The following is a 21,119-nucleotide window of genomic DNA, read 5'->3' on the forward strand; positions in this document are numbered from 1 at the left end:
CGGAATCCGCTCGGCGCGTCGAGGAGCCTCTCCTCCGCTCTCGGCCAATCGCCGTACTCCTCGCGATCCCCACTCGTCGCTACATTCAGTTCCGTCGTTCCGCTATTTCTGCCAGATGTGCGAAGAAAAGTTTCCCGTTGCTACCTGAAACCCCGTCTGGAATTCCACGCTCGCAAATTGTCGAAACACCGGGTGCTTTTCGAAGGTGAACTTGAGTTCGACCGATTGTTCTTTACTTAAATCACGTTCGCACGGACGATCTCAACTTGATGTGTTTTCGAGATAGGATAGGATACGACCATCTGCGCGTTCTTTGAAGAACGAAAGGAGCAACGCAATTGGGGAGAGACGGCGCAATTGCTCTTAGCTTAGGTACATGAAGTTGGTTTGAGATATTATCTTAAAACACAACAAAATTTAGCGCGCAACTTCTCACGCTAAGACATTTTTACACTCTATAGCTGTCATCAAGATTGCACCGTCAGGATTGGAAAGAGGTTAACGGAATCTCTCGAACCTAATTGTTGCTGAAGAATCTAGCTAATTTTAGGTAATTTATAAAAAAAGATCACATCTTTATTTATGTAACTATGTAAGTTTATCGAAGTTATAAAAGTCGAAACTTAAGAAACTTTACAGTTTTCTCGCGTGTGCGCAGATTTATACACACTGAACAAAGTAGAATTATATTCTTGAGAGAAATACACACAAGAAGAGTTTCTTGCAAAAGTTTATATCTTTATCTTTTTGTTATCTAGAATATATGTTGAGAGATTTATATACGTATATATATATATAGAGAAAGAGAGAAAAAAGCAGAGAGATATCTTTAGATCGATGCATATTAGCGAGGAGTCAACGACATCACGCTAAAAGGATCGTTCACTCTCTTTATCGTCGATCATGAAATGAACCGACTACTACTACTCTTCGCGACATCAAGGCCAAGGTCTCGCCGTTATATCGGTAGCCAACTGAAAGCTCGCGAAATCGTTTTGCACACGGATATGTAGCTTCAGCTTAATTACGCAGCTGATACTTTTATACGTATGGCTTCTGCGGGACATGGCTTTTATTTCTGCAATAGTAGTATTCGCGTTTCTCTATTTTGCCAATACGTCGCACGATATTTGGGGAGAACGAAAAAATTTAATAAATTTACTTCTCCCTCTCTTCGGTCGCTCACTCTTCAAATTTTTCTTCTTGTACCAATTTTTTTACTTTCTGGTTTTTTTTTATTTTATTAGATCTATCTTGGCGCACGTCTCTCCCCGATCTCGTCGCGGTTCGGGTTTCCTCGACGTTCCATCGTTCCCGATGTTGGGGGATATATGGGTCACTTGGTGGTTTTCGGGGAACGGCGGGATTCCGGGAGAGTGCTGTTACGAAATCAGCTGTGCACCCGCTCGGGTTGCTCTAGGTCGTGCCAACCCGGCGGGAGAACTATCTCCCTCTCTCCCATTTCCACCCCCGCAGAGAGGAGACTAAAGGTCGCTTGCAAGTAGATCAATACCGAACTACCAACATACTTACTCGCTCTCCTCCTCTTTCACTGTACATCAATAAGAGTGCGTTAAGAGGGAGGGGGAGGAAAAAATAAAATCTCCTCTCGTTGTCAAAGGATCTATGCCAATGTCTCTGCTCTTTTCTCTTTCTCTCTTCTGTCAGTATTCTATCTGTTTCCGTTTATGTTCTATTTATATATATATAGTATATATATGTATATATCTAATTCAAGTAGGTGTGCAACGACTTGCGAGGAATTTTTTTCTCCATCCTAAATCGTTCTTTGGAACAGATTTAATTGGAGATAAAATAAGTGTGGGTTGACGCAAAGTACCAAAAGATAATTACCTCGTAATGAACGTTTCTATTATTTGAATTTCTCCGTAGACATGGCTATTACAATCAAATGTCTATGAAACTATCTCAAATATTGGCATATTAGTAGACAAGATTATATTAATCCAGGCATTATCTAAAATAATATCAAATAATACAACAGATGGTAGAATTCATGCGATGGTTGCAGAACTGATAGCAGGTATGTTTGAGACTATAATATAAACATCACAGAGACACACCACAATGTCTGTAGCTAAATACCTAAACATGATTACAACAAACTTTTATCTTCGATTAGCTATTTATTTATTTATTTATTTTTTGATAGAGCGATTGATTTTAATTTTGATTGCGTTTAAATTTATTAATTGGCGAATCAGCTTTACGCAAAACATTACATAATAGCATAACTGTGCGTGCGAGAAGTCGACTTTTATTCGCTGATTAACTCTACGTTTCGTTTTATCTGTCCTTTTTTCAGACTTCCGCATGCAACTCCCTCGAGGGATATGAAAAAAAAAAACTTAGCAAGCAAATATTTGTTTGCCGAGCTGCTTTGAGGCATCGCGCGGCATCGACGCGTCTATTTTTAACTTCTCGTGTTGAAGTTTTGAAAAACAAACCTATAAATTGCACCAGGTAACAGTGAGGCAACATCTCGCTCTATCGTGATATTTCAACTAAAATCGCGCGATCAAAATTAAATCTCTTGCAGTTACAAACGTGCGCGACCGTTGACTTGACAGAAAATCAAATTTATTGAAGTATGAATATAATAATATTGTTGTAAATGATTGAATTATATAAAATACAATAATAATGGAATTCTGATTGTTCATTAGACAGAATTTGACTCTTGATTGTTGCAATTTTCGTCTACAATTTCATATGCAAACATGTGTGTGCACGCATAATTAATATTTATATTAAATTAGCAGATGTAATAATAGTACAATTACACAAATTACAGGCGCAAAATCCAACCAAAATCTCTACTGTGAGATCACTGTCAATGCTGAGCACCTGTTATGTAATACCTGCTAACGTTCGTTGGATCGAGTATACTCGTTTTCCGCGGAAATAAACTGAGCCAAGAACGCCAGGTACGTGTACCTTGAAATATATACATATATATATATATATATTGCGGCACGGCCATTCGTTCGTTAATGAGCGGTTTCTTCAAATTTAACACGCTTTTATTCCACTCGTGCGTAACGCGGACTATTACCCGCACATATTTTCGCTTAATCAAGTGAAAACCTCCGCTGTGCAGCCTCTCGGAACGGCCTCGACATCCGGTCGTCGTGACTGGCCGCCTTCGTAAAGTACCTCCGCCCATCAGGAAGTAACGCAAATTCGTTGTACGAAGTTTCTTCTCTCTCGCACAACTTTGTGTGTTCTCGTTCGGCTCATTCGCATTGTTCAGCAATTGCTTGAAGTCGCGTCAGCATCTACGAAAAATTAGGATTTTCTTTTTCGCAGAAACTTTTCGTTTATTGCAATCATCATGTTGACAATAATTGTGAGGATAACGTCGATTAATTTCACGTGACGACCGAAGCGAAACGGGAAACGCTTGACGGTAAAAAAAAACTTGTCGACCGTGGCCTCGTTTGCGCGATTTACGCGGTGTACGTGATTGAGGGAAAATAAAATTGGGAAATTTTTTATTCGCCAGGTGCTGCTTCGCCAAGATACTTACTTCGCGAAGTGCCGGGGACGATACAACTTCGCGCGCGCGAGAATGATATTATGTCACGAACGGCGAGAACTCGCTCGGCGTGTGTTCAGGACAAGAGCCAATGGCCGGTAGACCTTAGTAGCGATCTTTTGCCAAGTGATGAAAATTTTCTCTCCTCTCGTTGTGTTGGATTTCTTGCTACATACCCGCGGCGAATCGGCGACCTCGCCCAAGGTTTCAGCTCAGCTGGCTTTATGAGGCTTGGTCAGTTATTACGAAGTGTTTTGTTTTTGTCGAGCAAATTTGTCAAAGTTGCCGTGCAATAGGAGCAAACAAAAATTTCGACACAAATATTATATATTAACAGAATACTCTCTATTATCAATGTAACGGTTAAAAGTACACTGTTCGATTCAAAGACTTCGGTATCATTCTACTTGATGAATTTTATTCTTCGTGTATCTATCGCATACAATCGGTCGTTTCCTCGATAGAATTGTATGTGCCAGACGGGCAGCTAGGGTGAACAGAATTATACATTTAGAACGTTTGCAAGTTCCAGGATCTTTCAGAGGAATCTCTGTGTGTCTGGCTGGGACGCCAGAAATACGCGGTTAACGGTGCGGATGCACCGGGACGAGAATTGTTCCTCTCTTGCCTCGTCTTTCTTTTTTTGTTTTTTTTTTTTTTACACACAGTCGCGAAGATCAATCTTCTCGCGGCACAGTCGGTCCAAGTAATCACGAGACTGTTGTTTGTTCAAAATAGACGGTGTCTTCTTCTTTCAAAAGATTCAATTAAGAGTTCAGAAAACCAAGTGGCGAGCTCATAAATTTATACAAAAACAGAGTACGGTTTATATTAGCTTGGAAAAAATTGTAGATTAAATTTTACAAGTTGCGTAAATGTTTTAATTCAGAAAAAAATTGTTTTAAATAGGAAATGTACAAAAGATAAGGAAAAATTTTTAATTAAAAAAAATTTAAAGAAAGGCAAATAACTAAAACAAATTGTTTTGAGAATTACAGAATAAGAATTAAAAAAATGAGATATACGGCAAAAAGAAACTGATATGAGTGAAAATTGATGAACAAACACATTCAAGTGCAGTCGCCCGGACATGTGCAAGCCTAATGAAAGATATTTGTAATTGCCTCTGATGAATCGGTCTGATGGCTTCGACCAAGTTGAGGAGTTGCCAAGAGGCGAAATTAATTGAAACCAACGCAGGCGACATGAGATTATGTGACAGAAGAGAATTACATTGTGTGGAAAAGTAGTAGTTGGGAAAATATAGGAATGCGAAATAAGTTCGAAATGAAAACCTCTGCTTCTTAGCTCGATGATGACGCGCGTACGTACTAACGGACTGTTCTCTTCGGAACATTAGCGAAAAGACGCACGTGCCATCCGCCACGACGTCTCCGCGACGACGTGATTACGTAAGGAAGTTCGTACCGCAAATCGATATCATCGCGAAGTTCTTATCCGTAAAATAGCAATGATTTAGAGAAGTTGTAAGAGTCGATTTAGAAGTTTTAGTTCTTATTTGGAAAAACTCTTGAAACTTGTTTGACGATACTCTTTGTTTTTAATAAGAGTTTATAAGAATTTATATAATAAATAAAAAAATATTTTATATAATATATTACACAATTTTTGTGAGAATAAAAATTCGAAGTAAATTTCCAAATTGCAATTTAATCGAGCGAATGTGCGCGAACATCTGTATCGTTTAGATTTTTATTTTACGTTCTTATCACACGATTCTTATCATTGATAGCACTTTCCGGCAAATTACCTGGTGTTTAAAAAATCAATAGATAATAAAAAATGCACGATAAAATGTAATGCGGCAAATTCTCATATCTCATCTTCACATCGGTATACGAGCGTATATGTTAGCAAGTGATTACATCTACTTAATATCGGATAATAGATACGTGTATATGTGCATGTACAATGTAACTATTATTAATATTTTCTGTTATATCGATTTAACAATTAAAACTATACTATTTGATTCAAAGATTTCAGTGGACGAAAATAAATATCTACTTGATGGCAATTTTATTCTTCGTGTACATATTGCACGTAATTGGTCGTTCCTCGATAGAGTTATATGTGCCAAACGAACAGTTGGGATGAACAGAATTGAACTACCTACCATAAGTAAGACCGGCATAATATCGTCGCGCAAGAATTGCAAATATATACTTTCGATCACAGCAGATATATGAGTGACAGAACGATGTTTCAAACTTCGTATATAAAATATTGAATAAGCGCAAAGATTTTGATGAATTTCGTGAGAGAAAAAATAGACCGAATAATTTTTTTAAGAAAGGATGAATAAATTGTTTTTAATAAAATTGGTTTAAATTTTTTTTGTCGCACAATCGCCATCAGAATTTTTGCACTCAATATTTGCGGAGACGATTGTTCTTGTAGAAATAGAAACTGTAGAATATTCCCTTCGGGTTTTCTAGTTTTCTTGGCTGAGACAGTGACAGTGGGCAGTGTTTGTTTACTGCCAGTTAACGCTTTCGAAAATTGTTTATTCCTAGTCTAAATGCTATTAAGATGTCGAAAATTTTATTCGCACAACGATACATCAAAAGAGTTTCACGTCTGCGGTTGAGAGGACGTCACGTTTTGTGAAATCACATTCCGGAGGATTTTATTTTTAATTTTCGCGCGGTTTATTCATCCGAGTAACTTCCGATTACGTTAACAATTGCGCGAGCAAAACTTTAATGTAACAGGCGTGGCTTTTTGGCCGCGAGATAACTTTTCTCAAGACGTTCTTCTCCAATGTCGCGGTGGAGCCCGGAAAGCTGGGAAAGCGATCTATTTTCGAGCTCGAGGAATCGCTGTTGTCAGGCGATCTTCCGACTCTCTATGCGTAGCTTTTTAAGAGAGGGTTTAGAGAAACGCGGGGAAAGTCACTCTCTCTCGAAATGTGTTTTTTTTGTGTTGCGAGTCGCGTTCAATTTAAATGTTAAAAATGACATTAAATTTCAACAACTAATATCCAAAACCGTTTGTTGTTTTAGGAAACACTATTCGCGAATGTGGATAACGAGAAACATAAACAATTTGTTTATTTTCGATTTGTTTCGTATGTTAGTCGAAACATTTGACATGGTTTAAATTAAAATTAAACAGAAACAAATATATTGACGCGTAAAATTATAAAAAAACACGATGACTGAGATAATGTTGTTGCTTTTGTATTTTTTTCGAAGAAAGAGGGAGAGAAAGAAAAAGACTAAAAAATTAGGAAAGTATTTTTTTTTTTTTTTTTTTTTTTGTATATAATAAGCATAAACTTTTGAAACGCGTGTCTCTTTCTCTCGCTGGTTCTCGCCCCGCACCGGTTTGTGTGCAGCGTGTGGTATGTTACGTATGTTAATTCTATTCGCTAGCTCTATTTCTCTCACTTCAGCTAATTCCACCCGCGGTGTGGAACTTGGTTGGACTGACTCTGCAAACGACGTTTTCCGGCGTCTCTCTGCGTATGATATTTTGAGAGACAGTCGTCAACTCGTATCTTGACGTTCAATCCTCCAATCCTATATCAGAAAGATTATATTCGACGTTATTCCATCATTCCCCCATGTTTCGCTAAAAAATCACCGTTTGCATTGACTTTTAAAGTATATTTAACTACACGTATTAACTACATGTGTTAAAACAAAATTAAATATTACAAAGATTATATATATATATAAAATGCGCACCTTTAATTATATGTTTTTAGGAATGAAAAAATAATTTGAAGAATTATTTTTTTATTACTTTGCTGTTTTCACATTAAGTCAGATTTCAGATATTAAAGTAAAAAGATTTATGTGCATATATAGTGTGTTCTTTTTCTATCTCTCTCTTCAGGGTTAAACAACGAGAATTTGGAATTTGTCGGTAGATGTCGTCACCTGCCGCTTTCAGTGGCCGGATTAAAATCGGTCGATAAAAAAGAACATGTATCTTCAATCGATCTTCGTATCGATCGCTCATAAGACAAACTTTAAAGATTGCAACCTCCACTCTTATTAAATCACTTAAATAAATTATATTTTTGTGCGAAAAAATATTTTATTAGATGAAGAAACACATTCCGATTGACATGATATTTTTAACGTAATTTATTTAAAAAAAAAAAGAATATTTTTAAGAATATATAAAATGTACTTTTATTAAATATTTGATAAATAGATATCTAGATATAGAATAAAGTTCCGCGAACTTCATAGATATCGATTAATTCGCAACGCGATAGCCGTTCAATACAATTATGAATATTTTATATTCCCTGGTCGCAATTAATTGGAATCGACTTGTGAACCCACATCATTCGTGAGAACGCGATTCTACGACAAATCGCTTTCTCATGACGTGTCCGTCGAGGGCAAAAACGCCGCGTTCTATCGTCCCGCATATAAGATTGTTCACGTAATACAATATAACACGTGACGGCGGGTGAGAGCAGTTCACGAGATATATATGTATATATATACGTAATATCTTCTCGGATCTAAGTGGTTTTATATTCACGGAAAAATACGGAAAAATGTGCCCATATATGCAGGTCGCTGCATCCCATTTGAGAATCTGACTCACAATCTAAAACCGAGAAATTTCATTTTCACAACGCAATTGTATTCAAAGAGCTTTTTTTTTTAAGAGAGATTCGAGTACAAAGAAAAACAAATTGTAAACAATTGTTCTGTCGCACAGAGAAAGGAAAGGAATATGTTTTTTTTTATGTGTGCGTGTTGAACGTAGTTTTATATAAATTATCATCTATAACGATATTTATTTATTCAATTTTATAACAAAGTTTTATAAAAATACTGCGCACGCACATCTTTGTTCAGTTTGTTCTTTTTTTTTTTTTTTTTTTTTTTTCAGGAAACAATTAATTTATTCCGAGGGATGCGGTTGAAAAGGCAAGCACCCACACGAACGTCGCCGGTAAAGTACTGTTGGGAGTCCTCCAGGACCCCGTATGGCGAAACCATATGCTTTCAAAGTTTGCCTATATGCTGGCTGAGAGAGAGATGACTCCACCCGACACGCGACCCGCAGCTATGTATCCTAAATACTTCATTCTCGCTTTATCGTAACCGAGAGAACTGTCGATATCTGTTGAGATCTCTCTATATGTTACATAAATATATGTAGAGGCAGGAGAAACGAACAATGAAAACACCTTCATTGTTCGTTTCTCCATTCGCTTCGGGACATTCGCTTCGAAATTGGTATCATCTCGTTGGAACAGGTAAAGGACATATATCGAGGTACGATTAAAAAATTAAACTAACTTGAGCGAAACTGCGCAAAAAACTATTATACGATTTTTAGAAATTGTGCAAAAATAAATTTTACCCAGTACCATGGTAATGCGAGTTTCTTCATTAAGTGAAAAATTCATGTAATTATTTAAATAACGGATTATTCGAACAAAAGATGTTGCGCTGCGTTACGAGCAACACGTGGTAGTACGCGCAAATACACTAATGGGGATGCAAATACGACGGACACACGAGCGTGCAACACTTTGCCGAGAGTTAATCAGGATACGACGTCATCGTTTAAAGCGTCGCATTTTCTCTCACTTCGAAGGGCGATATGTGCGCGCGATATGTGAGCTTGCGAAACATCGCAGTGTTCAAAACATGCGATTTGTGCTTAGATATTAATTCCGCGAAACGCAATATGTTTTAATATATCCAGTCTCTGGAAAAAGAAAATCAAACTTCGCGCTTTTACTTTTACCGTAAAACAAATTAAATCCGACAATGTCGCGATTGTCAAACTTGACATTTTCGAATTTTCTCAAAACTGCTTTGTTTACAAATAAACAAGGATACAACACATCCTCTCCGCGCACGCGTACCCGTATTTTCGAAAAGTTAAAGAAACGAGATTCACATGCTGGGTCGTGTGCCCAGAAATATTCGTATTGTGCGGAGATTTTATTCTCGATAGAGACGAATGGGTCCGAATTCTCACGTTTCATTGTGTATATCAGATTCGAGAAAGCTACCACCCCATGACACGTTTCTACAATCTCCCTTCTCTTTCTCGTCTTATACTCACAAATTTCTATTGTAGCGTCATAACGTTGGATTGGTAATGTTGTGTGTAAAAATAAAGTCAAGATTTTATTTTACCATAAGAGACACTTATGTTCTTTTCTTCTTCTAAAGTGTTTCAGAGATAACTCGTAACTTTTCCAGTTGATACCAGTCTGACTCTCCTGACTCCTTTGAAAAAGATATAAATGAGATAAAAAAAAAAAGTATGTAGGAAAACGTTTCGTGTTGACATAAAGCAAGCAAACTTCTATGATACTTTGCTGATCGAGGATTAATAATACAATTTAGCGATCTCAGCAGGAAGAGCCTGAGAACGTAACATTTTGTCGATGATATTCGCGGCACATGGAGAGAAAGAGAGAGAAACGTGGCGGAGGTTTCCCGTCGCCTTCGCGCAATTACGTCCAATTGTGGCAATTTAGACCAATTGAGCGTTAACAGGCTCAATTGGTGGGTCCCGATGCTGCGGGCACAGCATCGTACGTTCGTCGTTAAACGCTCGACATACCTACGACGTAAAAAAATATGGATGACGTGCAGAGAAAAAAGACGACGGATCAAGTTACATCTCTCTTTCTCTCTCTGTCTTTCTTTCTCTGTCTCGTGTTTCAAAGTTTTTTCTAGTGATAACAGTATGATCGCTTAAACTTCCTTTATAAGAATTTGTTATTAGTGTGGCTAAAATAATACTTATTTTGAGTATTAATTAAAGTGCCGCAAAATAAGCAAGAGTTTACTTTTGTAATAGATTTTCGAAAAATCTTACTCTTTTATCTCTTGAAATTAGCACAAAAGTACGCTTAAGGTTCTTATCAACCGGCATGTTCGTGAGAGATTGTTTAAAAATAAACAACTTTGTAACATCAAAATCTGTCGTACGTTCGTTAAATTTATATAAATGTTTAAAGAGTCGGCCGCTCGTTTGAAGATAGTTTCGAGACATCGATCTGCTCTTACGAAAATCATGACATAAATGTATCTAAAGTGGAAAATATTTGTTACCATTGCGCGTTTCTTGTTTTGCGGATAAATAACTTATAACTAGACACAAAAACACGCAAAATAGGAATCTGTTATTTTCACACTCTCTCTTTTCTTTCAAAGTATAATTAATAAAATAATTTAATATATGGACATAAAAAAAAAAGAAATAAATTAATTTGCACGTCCATACAATTCTACATTATCGAAAGATAATTTCAACGAGCTCGGATGCTCGAAGCAAAGAGGTGGAGTTGAAGAGGCTGAACCGTTTTGCCCGTCTGTTCAAAGTAGAGGGGCGACAACGTATCGCACTCGACTTCTTCTCTTATCTCTCTTCAGGCTTTGTCCAACCGCGTCGCAGATGAAGTGGGGGAGCAACTGGTGTCTCCTTTCTTATACACTTCACATCTGTTCGTCTCTTTCTCTCACGTTGATAATCGATCACGCGGATAATACTAATTCATCACATTCTACAACATAGTTTTCCGTTTTACAATATTCATTTGTATATATCACATACATGTACAAACACACACATACATACATACACTTCGAAAAAAAATTAAGTAATGTAAAGGCGCATTTTATATTTATCTCCTTAAAAAAATAAATTTCAACAATACGAAAAAAAATACAAAGCGAAGCAAATCGTTTCCAGGGTGTAAGCATAAAAAATTTTTAAAAATGTTTAAGCGAACGACCGCGTACTGTTTTAAGTAGATTTTCTGCTCTTGTTTTGAGTGTTTCTATAAACTTTTTTTCTCACATTTTTCTCTGTCTCACGTGTTTTCTTTTTTTTTTTACACAGGTAAAAATCTCACAATTCGCCATATTTCGCTCGAGAACAACGAGACAAGCTCGAAAAAAAGTCCCGGCTGTTTTTTCGGATGCTGCTCGAAGCCGCGGCGCTCGTGCAACGTGGTACGCGCGCGCACTTCCGGCGCGCCGCCGAGCGGCGCGAGCGCGGCGAAGATACGCGATGGCGGATGAAACGCGCGTTGGTGAGAGAAAAATCACTTCCGCATTTTGCTCGCGAATCTTCCTCTCGTCCTCGTGTTCCGCTTCCGGAGAACTCCAACTTCTCAGACGACGACGACGACGACGACGACGACGACAACGACGACGACGACGACGATGATGATCACAACGCAGACGCGCGACGTGATTATTTGTAGATTAAATGTTTGTTTCCTCGCGCGCGAGGAGTCAGGATGGCGGGTGCGCACGGATGCGAGAGAAAGTCGCGGATGCGGAGGGTCAGTGCAGGAGGCTGCGTTACACTGCAGCCCGGCGCTCACCGGACCTTCACTTATATCGTCGCTCGGCTAATAACGCTAGTAATGTGATATGATTAGCTTAGTTGAGTTCAGTTTAGTTCGTATTCGTTCAATTTAGTGGTTCGCCAGCAAAATCACATCGAGTTAAACCCATTTAGGCCAGTTAAGTTACCGACTCTTCTCCTCGTTCTCTTGCGGCCGCCGTCGCCGCGCGGCTTCGGGCCTCCTGGGGCCCCGATACTCCTCGATGCACAGAAATATCTTCCAAATATGTCCGGGGAGATCCCCGAGGGGCCCGCATGCGAGAGATCCGAGGTCTTCCTCGCCCTTGAAATTGGAAATATTATTAAGTCGCCGCGGGGTGTCCGCACACTCTCGATAAAAACATCCCGCTCTCGTCTTTTACATCGTCTCTCCGTCTCAACTTCATTACGCAATTAATTTTGCGAGAGACGTACACAATACAATACGATAGAACGAGTTGCGTTACTTAAAGTCGTTCTTTAGAAGAAGATTACTTCGTATCTCACTTATCTGCGTGTTGCAAAAGAATACTTATATACAGTTTTGCAACTGTAAATTTCGAAAAAAAAAAAAAAAAACTATGTACAAAAACGTACTTCAAGAAAGTTAAAAGATTCAAGAACGGATTCTTGAGCGATGACTTTCGCCGAGATCGCAAAAGTGAGACGAGCGCTTGAAAACCGATGGACGGTCGCTCCCGGGGAGTCAGATGGAGCGATAAGCAACTGTCGCGTTTATATGTTCGCCGTGTTAAAATGACGGGTTGTAATGAATCATAACGACATGGCGCACACACCCGCATTTTATCGCGCGCGCACCTTCACCCCGAAAGAGTCTTGTCTGTTAATTGTCACGTCTCTTCTCCCCGCGTTTTTGATGCACGAAATGGCTGTATTGTTAAATCGGCTCGAAATCGTTTCACGTGGTTTTCCGCTTACCTCGTCGATCTCGATTTTTGATCCGAGTAGCCACACCGTTTGCTTCGTACAATTGAAACAAATTTTTCCGGTCTTCTCGCACACGAGTGTAATTAACAGCATGAGATGCACTACGTGCCTTTGCATTTCGGCGAATTAATAATAAACTGAAGAAAAACAATCTCGTGATTTCTGACAATATCCGCGCGAGAACGAGATTCAACGGAGACAAGGTAACGCCGAAGAGAAAGAGACGCGGATTATAAGATGGGAAACGCGTCCAGGTTTCCGTGAAGAGAGAGACAGAGAGAGAGAGAGAGAGAGAGTCTCCGGAGTCGCCGGAGAAACGCGGATGAAAATCGACGCGATGATGTGTATGCAGGCGAGCGCTAATTACCGACGACGAAAATTAACGGTTAATATACGCGCGTACACACACGGGGAACGGGGGGTGGTTTGATTGGACCAATTCGAGGCAATTCCTGGCGATTGCTGATTTCATTGAGCTTGCGCTTAAGAGTGCTTGGCTCAGTGCCACACCAACTGCCGGCCAACAGACATGGATCTCTTCTTCGAGACACAACGAAAGGTGCGACCCGTTTGCACCTTTGGCGATCGCCGCGTATATCGAACGCCGCCGCCGCCGCCGCCGCCGACTTTCGCGTTCTGGACTTCGGCGCCGAAATTTCGTTTCCCGCTCGTTCAAGTTCTCGTCCGAATCGGATCGGAAGGAGGATCCCGTCCGTACAACCAGACGCTGTGTGTAACTTCTGATTTGATGTTTCGTTAAAAATGGAAATTTAGAGAAAGGAGAAAAATGAAGAGAAAGAGAAAACGCACGGAAGAAGAAGAAGGAAGAAACGAGACCAACGATAGAATTAAAGAATTAAGGAGAACAAACAGATTTTCCAAGAATTGAAAAGAAAATGAGATTAAAATCTACAAAGTTTTCGATAAAAAAAAAAAAAGGCAGAACAACAAGTCTCCGCACGCGTGGAAACGTTTTCTTATTTATGCTAAAAATGACTCTTACTATATAACTGAAGAGAATCGCAGAAGATTTACATTGCAAAGAGTTAACTAATTAATTGACTTGTTACGCGCTTGAAAAAATGTGTAAAAGAGAAGATACCGAGCAAACGTGATGGAAGAAGAGGAATATAGGCACATCATGTACCGCACGAAAATAATCACAGTTCTGTTTTGCTTTTGTTTTATTCTGTGTGTGTGTGTGTGTGCGCGCGCGCGCGTAACAGCAAACAAATAACAAGGGAAAATTGTAAAATTGTGTACTTCGTGAAAAAAACTTCTATCAATCGGTTTTTCAAGAGGAAGAGGCTTTTGTCCTCAAAAACCTCGTCCGAGAAAAGTCTTGCCAACGGCTCAACGATCGACAAGTCACTTTTGGTAAGGAAAAAAATTATTTTTATTTCTTTCAAATTATTCTAACATTCTCTCTTTTGTTTAATTTCTGAATCTCTGTCTTGCATTTGCAGCATACTCGGAGAGAAGAGAAAGAACCACATCCTCTCTCATGATGCGATACTTCTCTCGTTTCTATTCCCACGAGAGAGCCACCCAACGTTAACCCTCGCGCGGATGTCGCCGGCACCCCCGTGTCGCCCACCCCCACGTCACACGCGGATGGAGCGTATATTTTTTGCGCGCAGGTCATCATCAGGGGGGAGAAGAGGCGGTCGCTCACTGACCGCGGTGGCCCGCGATGACGTTGGCCGAGTGGAGGAGAGGAAGGGGAGTAAGGAAGCGATGGCGGTGGACCGCGAGAGAGGCAGCATCAACGCGCCCGCATGAGGCCAGGATTGGCCGGACCCCGGGTGTGGGGGCGACCTGGGCCGGCGTGCCTCGGAAAATATAAGCCTGTGTGAGTGGCGACTGATTAGCCAGAGGCTCGGGACGGAGAGTAGTGGCGAGAGTGCCCCGTGGTGACGAGAGGAACGTGCGCGTCGCCGTCAGGGAGAGAGACGACGTCGCCGTCGAATCGCTCAGGTCCGCACACCACAGTCTTCCAAGGTCTGCCGGCGAATAATCGGCAGGCCCGACTACACGGCGCATCTTGTCGCGCGCGCGAGTTAACGCCGCTTAAAACTAATCAAAATTAATCATAACCCGGGTTAACAATTGATCGCAATTGCCGCGTTCTATTAAGGACGACAATCGGGCGATCGGGCGACGACGCTTTTTCCTTCTTCCCGACCGAGCAGGAAGCGGTGAAAGAATCACAGAAGAAAGAAAGAGAAAGAGAGAGAGAGAGAGTCGTCCGATGACAAGCGCAGTTGATATATCCAAGTGTGAGGCGCGGATTCTTAATTAAATCAAATTGGTCATCACCTTGACTGACGAGGATGTAAATCGACGAAGACAATCCGGAAGATACTTCATCGCGATTATAACGGAAGTGGTCTGTGATATTCGCCGCACATTCGATTAAGATCCGGAAATTGAAATCAACGTGTAATAAATTAGAAGTCAATACGCGCTAATTGCGGAATGGACATAGTTTCTTTTTGAAAGTCTCTTCATATATAAAGTTTATGAACGTTTAAGTGCTGAAGACTATGAAGAAACGCATTTGAACTTTGTATACTCGGTGCGTTTGATCGATTCTTGAGATTTTCTGTGAAGAAAAAATAGAAAAGATCTAGTGTCAAGATGGACGGCGATCCTTCGTGGGCCGATCCGATCTTCACGGATTTTGGGACGCGCGGAGGTACAACCGGAGCTCACAGTATCCAGGTGATGTTGAGTCTGCACGGGAACGGCGGTCATCACGGAAGCGGCGATCTGATGCCGACCGGTGGTGGTCAGCTTCACAAGCTCGACTCGTCCAACAGTCCGTCGCCGCATCATCAACACCATCTGCAGCAACAGCAGCAGCAGAAGGAGCTGAAGGAGCTCGAGTTGTCCGGCATGTACGCGACTCTGCCGCAAACTCAAGACGTTACCACTTCAACGTCCACCAGTGTCACGCCGACTTCGACGAGTCTGCAACAAGGTCTGCAACTTGGTAACGCGCTCAAGAGAAAACCGGACGATCCGATCAACGCGCTCGCGCCAGGTAACGTTCAATTTTTTTTCCTTGATCTTTATTTGTAAAAAAATATTTAAGAATATTTTTTTGTGACTCTCTGGAAATTTTATTCCCTCAAATGTTGTAAACTCTTCAACTTTTTCTTTCGACAAACTGCTTCTCGCGATTAACTTTTTAAATGACGAGTGAATTTTAATGGTGCAGTCAGCAGCGAAGCGCAGCCCCCGGCCAAGAAAGATTCGAAGAAGAAGAATGACAACAATAACATCAAGAAGAAAAAGACGAGAACGACTTTCACGGCGTACCAGCTCGAGGAATTGGAGCGGGCGTTCGAGCGGGCGCCTTACCCGGACGTTTTCGCGCGCGATGAACTCGCGATGAAGCTTTCCCTGTCGGAAACCCGGGTGCAAGTTTGGTTCCAAAATCGCAGGTAAGGAATAAACACTTGAATGACGAGATATTCTACCCGGTATGTAAAGAACTCCCCAGGTTTCGGATAAGTTTCTGCAAGTTAGAAAAAATTCATTGCAGTTGCGTTAACGCGCTTTGTCTTGATCTTTTCTTCACTTTACCTTATTTTCTTTTGCAGAGCAAAATGGCGCAAAAAGGAGCCACCACGCAAAACCGCTGGTTACATAGCCGCAGGTTCCGCTAGTCCCGGTCTATCAGGTACAAAATTCGATAAATTTCCTCCTACTAATTGAATATTCTCTTACTTTAGAAAATTAATGGTATTATTTATTTTAAAAAAATTATTTTGGTACACACGCACACACACACGTGTGTGTACATACTTCTATATTAAGAATTCTACATTTACATATAAATTCTGCTTTTTCACGATATATCTTTTACATTTCCAGGTTCCTTCACGTCGCTTAACAACACCCTAAATCCGTTTGCGTCAACGACAACCGCAGCGGCGCCGCCGGACGCGTGGGCGACGTACTCGCCGACGTATGATCTGGGACCGCATCTGAATCTACTCAATCCGTCGAACTCGCCGTACTCGACCGCGGCGGGTTTCGCCAACAACGGCAGCGTTTCGTACTCGTCGTACGCGAGCATGTTGCCTACGCAGCATGACGCCTCGCTATTCTCGACGCAAGCTGCTGCCGGCAACACCATGCGTGTTCACCAGGACTACATACCCAATCCCGGCGGCGGCGGCAGCCCCCAGCCACCCAGCGGTCCGCTCAGTCGCGCCGACTATCAGACCATGGTGACGACGCACTCGCCACCCACCCATCTGGGTAGCTCTATGTCCGAGGACGAGCACGGAGGTTGTCTGGCGGAGAAATACGCTCACGAGCAGAGCGCGGCCGACTACGGTCAGCAACAGCAACCACCACCTGATCAGAAGGACTACGGCATGCATTCGCCTCAGACACGCCAGGCTATGAAGGACCAAGTGATGGTCAAGAGCGAGCCCGGTAGCCAGCAGAGTTACGTACAGCTGCCTCCTTTTCTGCTCACTGACTCGCGGCCTCCTCCGCTCTAAATCGTTGTCCTTAGATGCCTTCTGTCACTTGTCCAGGTCTCACAACGAACGCGAAGAGTATTAGAGTCTGGACAGTGCCATTTCGGTTGAACTCGGCACCAGAATATTTATATAAAATTTATTAGCTCTTTTTCATCTTAAAATATATATTGCAGAGAGAGAGAGAGAGAGAAAGCATGGAATTATTAGCAAACATATACACAAAGCATTTGAAAACAAAATTCCGTGAATATCATTACTTGGATACACTGAAGAAAACTAAAAAGAGTATTTTTTTAATGCTGTATTATTAACGTGTTCATGAATCGTCGATGCGATTTTGACAAGCATAATCTTCTTGGTAGCTGGTTCTCCTTTCCAAAAACCAGGATGTTTTTGAGCAAGAGTCGTATATAAGTTTCATTTATCAACAAATAATATGATACCTACTTGCTAAACTCTTGAGAACTCTTGTAACTCCCTTCAAGCGACATCTTATGATAATTACCAACTCTCGATTTATTCTGTTCTCTCTGATTCTTCTCTGGATATGTTTCACTGGGGCGATCGTAGGCGGGGTCTAAATAGGTCGCTTGTCGCGGGTCGCAGATATTTCGCGGAGTTGATCGATCGCAGTGGTCAAGAGAATATGTGACATTTTATTAAGAAGTTTTTTTTTTCAAAAGAAAAACCTTCTTTTAAGTTTTGTTTAGATAAAGAGAGAAAGCGACAAATTATTAGAATTGTAAAACCCATCATAACGAGATTTTCCGTGCCTTGTGAATAATAAATACAGTGCCTTTGTATTCAATGAGAGAAAGAGTATGTGTGTGTGTGTGTGTGTGATGTCTGAGAGAATTTCGAAATATTTTTGCTTTGTATCTCGTAAAATGTATCATGTAAAAAAAATATTTGTATAATCTTAATGAGATAATCTTGCCTTATATCATATTCACTTTTTTGCAAAAATAATTTGTAATAAACAAAGAATGACGAAATTAAATCAACACGTACACATTTTCGCATTTCTCTGCGCTTTCCCCTTTAATCTTAAAATCGTATATACAGTCTTAAAGTAGTATATACGCATACTACTGTGCATGTATAATACAATAAATAATATACACTGTTTTTGAGAATTGATTTTTTACAAAAACACACTATATACACAAGTAGTAAATACATTTCTGTACGTTACGTCATTGATGACTCGTCATACTACTCAACACCTCGTGTCCATCCTTATCGTGTAAATGATTAAGATTGTTATCGATATTATTTGCGGTAATCTTGTCTTCAGTGCCTATACTGATATTTCGATCCTTCAAAAGGTGTGACGATTGTTGCCTGACATTGCGCTCGTCGAACCAGACACCGTCGCCCGTGAAGTTAGTGTTCTTCTCCAACATGTACAAACACAAAGCGAGGTACTGTCCGTTGGTAAACTTGTACCTTGAGCTTTGAGAATACTGTCGCTTTAAATCGTTCAATAATTCTTCTACTCTGGATCTGAAAACAAAGCAATAGATAACCGCAATTTCATCATTTACGTTTATCGCAATTCAATTTATAAACAAATAAACTGTGTGTCATTACTGTGAGTAAAGTATGATGTGTATGTTCTGACATATTTCGCTTATTGTGAAATGTTTCTTGAGGTACTTCAGCATCTGCTCGATCTCGACGAATCCGCGTACTTTCCAATATTGATGTTTCATCAGCACATCGCTCATGTCCACTCCCAGTTCTTCGTTGAGTACGTGTTTCAGACCCTTTTTGGATATACATAAGTTACCGACATTTTGTGCAAATCTAGAATAAATAAAAAAATACAAATTGAACAATTTATTTAATTTTTTTAAATGGAGAATTTTTTAAATATTTATATATATATATGGCGAACTTACTTGTCAATGTAAATCTTCGTAGTCAAAAGGGTGTTCGGACGAGCCCATTTCATGCAATTCAAAGTCTGAAGATACTCCACACGGTCATTGGTCATTTTCTTGTGAAAAATCACACGCAAAATTCTCGGATGCTTATACCACACGTGCAAATCCGGATGACGTTTTACATAATCTATTCGTCTGAGAAAAGTGTCATTACACATTTCGAAAATGTCAACAAAATTCATCACTTGTTTTTTCGGTATCTCGTATCGTTTGAACGAAATTAGTAATTCCTTAACGTTGTCCGCGTCCTGAAAGAGCATCTTAGGATATTTCCTCAAAAACGTTGCAATCGGTATTCCGTAAATGTCTGTGAAATTGCTCAGGAACGACCTGATGTTGTCGGCCGAAGCGGTGATGATGACGGGATTTTTTTTTATCTGCGTGAAAGTAAATTTATATATACAAATACGTAAGTAAACGATTGTTTGAAGTATCAATTCAACATTGTTTCACTTCACACTTTGATCAATAAAAAAAAAAAAAAAAACATTTGATTTTAGAGAAAAGAATTTAACTTGAAAAAAAACAAAGGATTGTAATTACCATTTGCTCGTTGTAATCAAGATCAACTCTGAGTATCTTCAATGTTTCCGCTATCATACTTATACTCTTACACTTCATATAACTGTGCAACAGAATCTCGTCGTCCAAATAAGGCAGATTGAATATCTTTGTCTTACAATGCAAAAGACAAGTCTCGTAATATTGCTTTGTGGTCATTTTGTCGTTCACTTTTAACTGAGAAGTATCAATCGCAACTTCACGACCAAGCCGATTGAATATATTCTCGACGACATTATAATCAGCTGGAATGTTGGTTTTCTCTTTGAATACGGACATTTGTCTCCGTAAAAGGTATATACCTCTGAAATGACGAAAGTTAGTGAAAGATGCTAGAAGATATTTACATAGTTGGCAAAATTGTTACGTAATTAACATATACAAAATTATATCTCACTTATTGATCAAAGATGACTTTAATTCTGATACTCCTAAATCCTTGAGCAAATTGATTCTGTGCTCCAATTTGTGACTGTTCAGTGTTATACAGGAATGAAGATCGGCAGGATGTACACTGACATTATATTTCTAAACCAAATAAATATTATTGTCACATCATATATATATATATATATATATATATATATATATCTTGTAAATAAAAACTCAACACTTTGCTAAAAGTCTCTTTATTTCAACTATAGAGTGTAAAAATTTTTAAAAATACAAAAGTCATTGATAAAATCTTTGGGAAAGTGTATGTTGTTTATGCATAGCAGTTATTTAAAAACTTAACCTTGCACACATTTACCTGGCATATTAAACAGTTGCTGAGTAACCGATGACGAGGAAAATTAAGAAAACTTGCATTTATTACCTCGTCGGCTTCGTCAGAATTAAAACCTAGATTCGTCATCAGAATCTTTTGATATTCTTTCTTCTTCAAAAAGTAAGTCATCGATGTTTTATATGAACCTATATTAACGAACCTCATTGTTATATATTTTACTTTTACTAACTATACGTTGGCTCTGTTTAGTTATACTCTACAACATATTTTTTTTTTTTTTCAATTTATAATTCGATTATCATTTCGCTTATTTTTTAATTTACGGCAACATTGGGAAACACCGTAAACCACAACCGCAAGAGAAGATATATTGTATACACTCTACTGCGAAGCACATATTGGTTATGTTTCCGCATTTACATAAGGATTACCCCACGTGATCCAAAGTTCGCTCTTTTTCTTTCGCCGTCTATCTAACCTGATCTAATCCTATTCGACTGACACGGAGGAAA

At 39.7% G+C, this 21,119-nt stretch overlaps 2 protein-coding genes and 1 long non-coding RNA gene across 6 annotated transcripts; 2 read left to right on the forward strand and 1 right to left on the reverse strand.

Moving 5' to 3' along the window:
* The first annotated feature begins 24 nt into the window (after window positions 1–24).
* LOC109854287 lies at window positions 25–8,735 on the forward strand. Of its 4 annotated transcripts, XR_002250206.1 has the most exons (7): window positions 25–205; window positions 287–372; window positions 462–550; window positions 1,894–2,044; window positions 2,327–2,484; window positions 2,816–2,948; window positions 8,444–8,735. It is a non-coding gene; the product is annotated as an uncharacterized LOC109854287 (long non-coding RNA). The 4 variants fall into 4 exon arrangements; XR_002250205.1 differs by having other exon boundaries at window positions 25–372; XR_002250207.1 differs by lacking the exon at window positions 8,444–8,735 and adding an exon at window positions 4,558–5,151 and having other exon boundaries at window positions 25–372.
* Window positions 8,736–14,655: 5,920 nt separating this feature from the next.
* LOC109854241 (retinal homeobox protein Rx) lies at window positions 14,656–18,495 on the forward strand. Its single transcript, XM_020427125.1, has 4 exons — window positions 14,656–15,911; window positions 16,089–16,314; window positions 16,474–16,553; window positions 16,748–18,495. Exons 1-4 carry the CDS (start codon window positions 15,506–15,508, stop codon window positions 17,383–17,385), a joined length of 1,350 nt encoding a protein of 449 aa, XP_020282714.1. The 5' UTR covers window positions 14,656–15,505; the 3' UTR covers window positions 17,386–18,495.
* LOC109854240 lies at window positions 18,382–21,046 on the reverse strand. Its single transcript, XM_020427124.1, has 6 exons — window positions 20,629–21,046; window positions 20,275–20,405; window positions 19,860–20,181; window positions 19,272–19,693; window positions 18,961–19,176; window positions 18,382–18,873 (listed from the first exon to the last, which is right to left on the reverse strand). Exons 1-6 carry the CDS (start codon window positions 20,809–20,811, stop codon window positions 18,564–18,566), a joined length of 1,584 nt encoding a protein of 527 aa, XP_020282713.1. The 5' UTR covers window positions 20,812–21,046; the 3' UTR covers window positions 18,382–18,563.
* Window positions 21,047–21,119: the final 73 nt, after the last annotated feature.

The sequence above is a fragment of the Pseudomyrmex gracilis genome, unplaced genomic scaffold (assembly GCF_002006095.1).
Source record: "Pseudomyrmex gracilis isolate BER0280 unplaced genomic scaffold, ASM200609v1 scaffold_62, whole genome shotgun sequence".
NCBI lineage: Eukaryota > Metazoa > Arthropoda > Insecta > Hymenoptera > Formicidae > Pseudomyrmex > Pseudomyrmex gracilis.